This window comes from Nicotiana attenuata, chromosome 3 (assembly GCF_001879085.1).
Source record: "Nicotiana attenuata strain UT chromosome 3, NIATTr2, whole genome shotgun sequence".
In the NCBI taxonomy this organism is placed as follows: Eukaryota; Viridiplantae; Streptophyta; class Magnoliopsida; order Solanales; family Solanaceae; genus Nicotiana; species Nicotiana attenuata.
This window is the reverse complement of record NC_031991.1, coordinates 15,583,074-15,592,009: the sequence shown is the minus strand read 5'-3', so window position 1 is coordinate 15,592,009 and position 8,936 is coordinate 15,583,074. Positions and strand designations below refer to the sequence as shown.

The 8,936-nt window shown below is 36.5% G+C and overlaps 1 protein-coding gene across 1 annotated transcript in view; it reads right to left on the bottom strand.

The window, feature by feature from the left end:
• LOC109223341 (DEAD-box ATP-dependent RNA helicase 3, chloroplastic) overlaps positions 1–7,172 on the bottom strand; it is a 9,377-nt gene extending 2,205 nt beyond the window's left edge. The window contains exons 1-6 of the mRNA XM_019387604.1: positions 6,656–7,172; positions 5,253–5,389; positions 4,759–5,170; positions 4,387–4,485; positions 4,020–4,244; positions 857–1,234 (exon numbers count right to left, since the gene is read on the bottom strand). Coding sequence (XP_019243149.1) covers positions 857–1,234; positions 4,020–4,244; positions 4,387–4,485; positions 4,759–5,170; positions 5,253–5,389; positions 6,656–7,048 — 1,644 coding nt within the window. The 5' untranslated portion in view covers positions 7,049–7,172. The remainder of the gene's footprint in view (positions 1–856; positions 1,235–4,019; positions 4,245–4,386; positions 4,486–4,758; positions 5,171–5,252; positions 5,390–6,655) is intronic.

Genomic DNA, 8,936 nt, shown 5'->3' with positions numbered 1-8,936 from the left:
CAATTTGAGATTGAAAAATTAAAAGCAGCATACATGTTCTAGTTGGCACTGCTATCACGAACCAACTAGGTAAGACCTTTGGGCAGTTGAGTAGGTCAATTACATGGTGCATTTGCAGAGGCGGATCTAGGATTTCTAGTACATGGATGCACTACTAAAAAAAAAGGAGGAAAAATGCATTAAATGGGAATTGATCCCTGTCCCTCTTAGTAAATAAATCAACATTCAACTAAGTGCACCATTCATCCTTCTTGAAGCATGTGTGCCAACCGTTAATATTATACCAATTGTATAAAATATGTACGTACATAAAATATCTAATTTTGCGGAGAGACCATGGGTTCACGTGCCCCATATTTCCCTATAAACTCGCCCATGCGCATTTGCAGGTCATAGAACATAGCCAAGTGGGCTTGCAGCAGTTACAACATTTTTGCACCACAATGAGGATATCATATGCAATTACTATGACAGCCCATGAGGGGGTTGGGACAAGGGAACACTGCCAAAACAGCTGATGAAAAGAGAATGGAGCAATATATATGATGGAGGTGAGTGTCATCCATTCAGCACCTCACTTGCCCATTCAATTAGCCATTACAACTTACATGCAGAAAAAGCCATTCAGTCGGCAGCATAATGGATGGAGAAAGGGGGGGAAAAGGAAGTACGATCGGAACTTTTTAAGTGCTGATTAGCTCAATATGGGAGGCAACCATTAAGATTTATCAATACACAAAAATACCTAATATGGGAGGCAACCATTAAGATCTATCAATACACATAAATACCTCAATAATGGAGGCAACCATTAAGCTTTATCAATCAACATAAATATCTCAATAGCTAGTCGTACCTGCTCATGAGTTATTAGAGATCGAGAAGATGGCGGTTTGGAAAACCCACCCAAAAGAGCAAGTGCAGCAGCAAGGGCATTTACTCCTTGTTGCTCCATCAACTGTTGCGCAGTTGGTGTGAAGTACTCAACAGATTCGGGATGAACGCCATTAAGTGTAGCCACCACATGCTCAGCTGACGACTCCAAAACCTCTTTAACAGATGGAGGACTAACGAACTCAAATTTGCACCCAACATCACGTTCGAGAGATCTGACAGTTCGCCTTTGATTACCTGTGTACATCAGAATAGCATTGCCTTCTTTTCCAGCACGTCCTGTTCGACCAGAGCGATGAACAAAAGTCTCTGGATCATTGGGCAGTTCGTAATGGATTACCTAAATAAAAAAGTGGATATCCAAAGCGTTATTACTGTTAACTGATGCCCATATACAGAGCTTAGAATCACAGAAAATACAATGACCAAGTAAATGCACTAAGTAGCACTTCTCAAGCAGAACAGATTCAAACAGCTAATTGTGGTCAGCAGCAAAAGATGGAGTATACAACAACAATAACAACTACCAAAAAAAAAAACAGTTTAATCCCACAAGTGGGGTCTTGGGAGGGTAGTGTGTACTCGGACCTTATCCCTACTTGGTAAAGGTAGAGAGGCTGTTACCGGTAGACCCTAGCAGCAATTCTACATCAATCTGCAATTCGAAGAAAAGGTTCAAGATATTCTATGACACTTGGCCATCTGTTTTTATTAAGATTAAAATGTTTGAATCTACATGCACATCTGGATAATAAGATGTGGTATCTAAATCTAAGCACTTGATGATTAAGCCCTCGTTTGGCCATAGATTTTGCCAAGTTTTTTCCAAAAAATATTTGGCAAAACCTGTTTGTTTATAGATTTTATCCATATCTTAGCAGATTTTGAGAACAAAATTTCCAAATCCCAAAACTAGCTCTACACCTGATTTTGGCCCAAAATATTACCGTTGGATTTTTTAACAATTTTAAAAATTACCCAGCACTTACATATTTTATAAAAAAGCCCACCATCTATTGTAACTCAACTAATCCACCAACTAGTTACTATCATTTCTTTTTTACCGATGGATCTGGTAATATTATTGCAATTTGACGAATTGTAGTAGCTAGTAATTGTGTTATTAGTCGTTAATATTAAAATATTAGGTTATAGTTTTAAGATAGTATATTATGTAGTTCATTATAAAAAATGATAATTTTGCGCCAAACTTATCTATGTTCAGGACTATGGTTTGTGATAATGATAATGAATGGCATCGATGAAGGTTCTGCATATACAGGATTAGCAAGTTTGTTTGGCATTGTTGGGTATTTCTGATAGTTTTTAGAACTTATGGATATAAGTTACGTTTCATGTTTTTTCCAAAAAGAAAAAGTGAATATGTTCTGAAAAATTATGTCCAAACAGATTTTCATCTTCAAACCAAACTTCACCCAAATCAAGTATTTTAAAACAAATTTAGAAATCTATGGCCAATGCTAGCTAAGACTTTATCAGTAAATGCCACTATGGACAGGTCATTTAATACAAACCAGAATGGACCAGAAATTCATCAATGGAAGAAACAAAATGTGGTTGAGAAACCTCCTTATAACCATATTAGAACCCAACTTAGACCCAGTAAGTAAATGAAGTAACTAACCAATTTCAAAAACTTCACATAAAAATTTCTACACTCTGGATTGAGCTTTTTGGATCCCAAAAATGGTTTGTTATCAACATCCGAATGCGTATAATATATCAATATTTAAACATGATAATTATATAATACAAATAAAAATGATTAAATAATATATCAATAAAACACTAGAAACAAGAAATTCATTATTTGAGATAAATTGAAGTATTTAAAGATTGAAATGAATATTTTTATGTTTGATACAATTATCGAACTATCTGAACTAAAAATAAAAATTATCTATCAATAACAACAATTGTTGTAACAAAATGTAATTCTTTTGTCGTCTTCTAGAAGATGCCTTTATCCCATCCAACATTACAACAGGAAAGAAACAAACAATAGTGGTAAAACATGAAAAAGGGAATGAAGCCAAGACTAAAATTTCTTTTACTGTTAAGTGATTTCCCCAAACTTGAGTAAACCACACGAGGAAGTAGCCAACACTTTCCTATCAATTAAACCCATAGCTGATTCAACCATAATGACAGAATCATCATGCATTGGTCAATTATACTGCAATTTTTCATTATTACACTGTTTCTATAATGATATAAGACCCCATAAATCTGATATTTCTCTCTACGTCTGTTTGGTCTTTTCAAATAATATTCCAAAAGGGGTCTTTTTTAAACCCTACTCTCAAAACTGAAAACTAATATTAAAAGAATGGAGTCAAGTTGGAGAATCACAAGTTTAAATTACCCAGTAAAGGTTGAAATCTTGCAAGAGGAAAATATTTGATGCACTAGTTGATGGTTGGAGAGTGATGCAAGCCGTGAAGTTCTTTAGCGGAAGGAAAAGAGAACGTGAATTTGAGAGAGAGAAAAAAACGTGTATTTTTAAGGTCTGAATGCCGTCAAGACTCTGTCACAGATATGAATCATTCAGGCCCATTAAGAGATGTTAGAAAGTAAAAAATAAATGCAATTAATGGGCTGAGATCTGAACCATGCAGATTTAGACACCCATTAAGTGCAAACAAATGAGGCCCTTCTCCAAGATTTGCTTCAGGAAAAACATGAAATTTTTCGAAAGAAGAGGAAGCAGAACAACAAGTTTGACTTTATCATACCAATGAAATACAACAACATTAGTGGTATGATTGATCAAGGCCATTTTTCCTCCATATACAGCTTTAGGCTATTATGCAAACAGTCAAAACATGCAACAACCTATTAAGCAATAGATATGACAAAGTTTATCGTTTCATTTAATCCATGAAAGAGGTGTTACAAATGCACGCTTTCTAACAAAGACAATGGATTCTGGTATTTGCAGTTCACACTCCCAGCTATAAAATGTCATAAGAATTCCAATTTATAAACTCCTGAAATCTCAATTTTCTGATCACATAAACCGCACCATAAATAACAGAAGATAAAAACAATACATTCCAGTAGTTAAGGGGGATATATATATATATACAGCCATATGAACTTACTAAGTCAACATTCGGTATATCAAGACCACGAGATGCAACGTCAGTCGCAACTAGCACGGTGAATTTTCCTTGCCTAAACCCATTTAGAGTTCTTTCCCTCTGATGTTGAGAAATGTCGCCATGCAGTGCCTCAGAAGAAATGCTGTTTGATAATGCCATTGAGACCTCATCAGCATCTCGCTTTGTCTGTGTGAAAACAATTGTCTTTCCACCCTTTGCATAAACCTGAGAAATTGTTCAAAGCAAAACGTTGAGGCTCTGAGTGCTTGAGTACTATTGACGATTTATTTCGCACAATAATTGAGAACTGACACTCTGAAATCTGCATCGGTGAAAGAAAGCTAAGAAAATAGCTGTTAATACATACCGTAACAAGATCACTGAGTATGGTTCGTTTTGATGTTGCTGTAGTTAATAGAGCATAAAGCTTGATCCCCTCTGCCAGCTTTTCCTCTTGATCACCAACCTAAATGAGTAATTGAAATGAACGGAAGGGAACAACAGGTAAGACAACCACAGGGAAGAACAGAAATTATATGTTTTCTTTTTAAATCTATATCTAAACCAAATATCCATAACTTCTTAGGAAAAGTAAAGAAATATAGTGAACATTTGCACTTCTAATCAGAAAGCAACAACAATTTGCAATTAAAAAAGAACCAAGAGATCATTCAGGGGCACATCGCAATACTGCATATATCAAGATGATAAATAACGCTGAGAAAGAACAAAGGCTTACCAAGTCAATTGTCAAAGGATTGTCCAAATACTTCCTAGCCAGTTTCTTTACCCAGGCAGGCATGGTGGCTGAGAAAAGCATGCTCTGCCTCTGTGATGGAAGTTTTTCCAAAATAACTTCCACATCTTCCTCAAATCCAACTGCGAGCATTTGATCAGCCTCGTCGAGGACCAAATATTCCACCTCCCCCAGTTTCAAGGTGTTATTGTTTATTAGGTCAATAAGTCTACCTGGAGTTCCAACAACAACATCAACCCCACGGGTCAGTGCATTTTGCTGTGTAGCATAAGAAACACCTCCGTATATGCAGACAGTGTTCAAGTATGGTGCCGACTCTTTCATTTCCTTCTCTACTTGCTTGGCTAACTCTCGAGTAGGTGCAAGTACCAGAATTTTGGGAAGCCGCCCACGCCTATAAGTTAAAAGAGCAAATAATCATACTTGTCCATAATTAGAATAACAAAAACTCTAACCATCATGCTAAAAACCTTTACCTCAGAGTATTTCTCATTTCTTCATCTCCACTAAGCTTTTTCAATACTGGAATACCAAAGGCAAGTGTCTTCCCTGTTCCTGTCTTTGCACGAGCAATTATATCCCGGCCTTCCAGTGCCGGCACTAGAACAGCTCTCTACATAGTAAGGAAACATGATTTAGGTTAATCTATCTATATTTGCAGTAAAAAGGCTTACTTAGCCCACCTTTCAAAATTACAAGCTAACATTTAAAAGCGAGTTTTTAGCCAAATTGTCCCTTATCTATGGGAGTATGTCTATTTTGTCCCTTAAATATACCATGAGCATCTTTAATCCCTTAAGTTTGATAAACTGGAGCATCTTTGGTCTAACTAACAAAAAGAGGTTAAAAACTAATGGTGCCACCATCAGCTATCCCAGACGGTTTGGATGGGATTGGACATTGGATCAAACTTTGTCAAGACTTTCAGTGATGCCTTGGAGACTATTTAAACAGTGATCGGGATTGGACCAATGGGGGTGTTTGAATTTGACAAGTTTTCTGCTAGAACAGAGGTACCAATTTCCAATCTTTCATTCGTATTTGTTTACTACCTACTGAGCTTTATATTTTATTTTTTATAAGCGTAGCATACGGGGCAGCTTGCATGCACCGCAACTAATTCCACGGGATACGCACTACCTTCCACCCACAACAGGTACCAGGTAACTCTATCTACCAAAGCTTGGACAAATGGGAAGCAATCACCTAGTGCCTTTTGTGCCCGCTGACCTGCTGAGCTTTATATAGAAAGGAAAAGTGAATACAACTAATTTACGTGGCTTTTTAAAAGAAAAGGAAGATGATAAGCTGGTTTGACACATCACTAAGTGCATTAACTTAGTATTTACTTATTATTCTAATCTTTTGGTGAGGGAGCAGTGTTAATGTTTGTGTATGTTGTTAGTGTTTTCCTTCAATTCTGATTATGTTGCTTCGGTAACTGAAGAGTAAAGAGAAAAGCATGTTAATGTAGTGATAGGCAATTGCAAAGACGCTTGCAGAACTTAGTGGGAAAGGAGTGACCACTATCATTACAGGTGAAGAATGTGTTGCAGCTGTTGAACACCAGTTATGAACCCTATTCTGTTAGTTGCAAATCTTTTGGTGTTTTACCCGGGACATGTGAGTGAGTGGCATGGGAAGTGACCATTAGTTTTTAACCCCTTTTTGTCCGTTAGAACAAAATGCTCCACTTTATCAAACTTAAGGGATTAAAGATGCTCGGGGTATATTTAAGGAACAAAAATAGACCTAGTCCCATAAATAAGGGACAATATTAGCCATCAATTACAAATTCGACCATTAGAATATCAAACAATAATTATAGCAATTATCTATATACTACAAAATGTTTAGAGAAAGGAAAAAGGAGTGGAACCTGAATAGGGAAAAGATGAGTAATTCCACGTTTTTCAAGAGAGTGAGCAAGTCTCTGAGGTAAACCCAGTTTAGAAATAGCAAGTTCATCCTCAGCTGCTGACTCATCATCATCCTCCACCTCAGACTCAGAATCGTATTCAGGTTCGCTGCTAACATTCAAAGAGTCTTTCCCAAAACCCCCAATTCCCTTGAACGCTTCTTCACTAAGAACTGAAGAATTTGGAGTTACAACAGCAGAAGCCACAAGAGAAGCATGTCTGAGACGAACATTAATAAAATGGGATTTTTCATTGGAGTAAGGAAGGGATAAAAGTGGGGTAGGGATAGGTCTTCGTGAAGGGTTGGTTTGGTATATGGAGGGAACTCCTATAATGGAAGAAGAACAGGCCATGGCTGGCTGAAAGTGAGGGAGGAAGAAGATAGAATGAGGGAGAAAGTGGTGATGATAAGGGTGGAGAGAGCCGTTTATATGTAGAGTTTAGTATGAATGGTACTACAATGTTCCACCGAGGACTTTGGATATTTTATCCCCCTCTTTCGGGGTTTACTTATAGTGAATGCTTCCATAAACCCAACTGGCTACCCGTTCACTTGTTAGTGGGCCGGTTCCGGTCTGGGCTTACTGAATAATTGGAGAGCAAAATTCATTTATAGCCCATCGGCCCAAACATATATCATGCGGTACCCCAAAAATTACAATACACATGTTATAGCCTAAAAGTAATTCTAGTGGCTAGGCCAAAAATAATTAACTAGAGAAACTAAGAGGCTCAAATCTACAAAGACAGATGCGGAAAGAGAGGCGACCACGCCATGGCTTCAAAGACAGATCTCACCGCCGATCCTCATAGATGCTCCGCCGCTTCAATCACCGCCATCATCGACTGTTTCAACCCATCAATTTTAGTTTCCAAATTCCGAAGCTTCCCCATCAACAAGCAATCACCTTCTTTTCATCTCTGATTTTAGCTTCTTCAATTTTTTCCCTTGCTCTGGTGTTAATTCTTGGCCTATTGAGTAATTAATTGTAGGAAAGAGCATAGAAGGTTTAAAATCAGCCAGTTTAAAAGAAAAAAAACTGTTTAAGATCATTGTATGGAGAAAACTATGGAAAAACGTATAATGTGGGAGTGGTGGAGGATTTAATCATGCATGGCTTATTAATTTGTATACATTGAGTGGCAGAGCTGGAGCCAAGATTTCAAGTTTTCGGGATTCTAATATATTTATGTTAGTGGTTCTAAAATAAGAATTTGTAACTATACAAAAAATATATAAAATAGACTGTCATTATACAAAATAGACTGTCACTATATAAAAAATATACAAAATAGACTCTGACTATACAATTTATATACAATAGATTGTGAGTATACAAANCATTGTTGTTCGACATGGTTGATACAACAAAGAAGATCAAGTTGAGATATAATCGATTATCAGATTCCCGGTAACGGAACCAATTTGTTTAACCAAAAAATAGATTTTTAGTCAAAGCTAGAATTTAGAAGAATACGGGTTACTGATAATCAGAAAGGTATGTAGAGAAAGAAATTTGTGAATAATATGATCATAAAGCAAGTAAATCAAAGTATATTCCAATAGTGTTTTCTTGTCACTACAATTGTTTGTTCCTTCCCCTTTTATAGCTATTTTGGGGATACAAGCCTTACCTTTGTTATAATAAGGCTATTATGAGCAATTAATGAATTTAAATATTATGTTATGCAATCATATACATTAAGTACATATTTTCTAACGTTTCCAGTATTTAATACTCATTAAATGCTGTATCTGAGCTCTTTTTTGCTGTCAGATTCATTCCTTTGATTCTTCACGATCTTTGACCTTTAAATGTCTTGAATAGGTACGAGCGTTGAATTACTTGTATGACTGCTCGCGCCTCCTCCATTTAACTTGTTCGTATCTGTTGTTGCTCGTATCTGTTAACCAACCTTAATTCTTTGACTGTTTGACTAGTCTACGTGTCATGACACGTCACCATATACATATAAATACAATTTTTCCCAATACAATTAGTACATTGCAAATCCAGAAATTCTACGTTCGCCGCTACCAAGATTAAACTAAGAGAATAAATTTGAGAATTGTTGCGAACTCTAACACCGCATGCTGTATTTTCACATTTAACAGTTTCAAACTCCAGTATACTGTGTTGAAGTTTCACCTATATGGGAATTTTAGAATTCCAAGAATATATTATGTGGTTTGAACTGATAAATGTTCAAACTCCAGTAGTTGTTCTTGGAGTTTTTTTT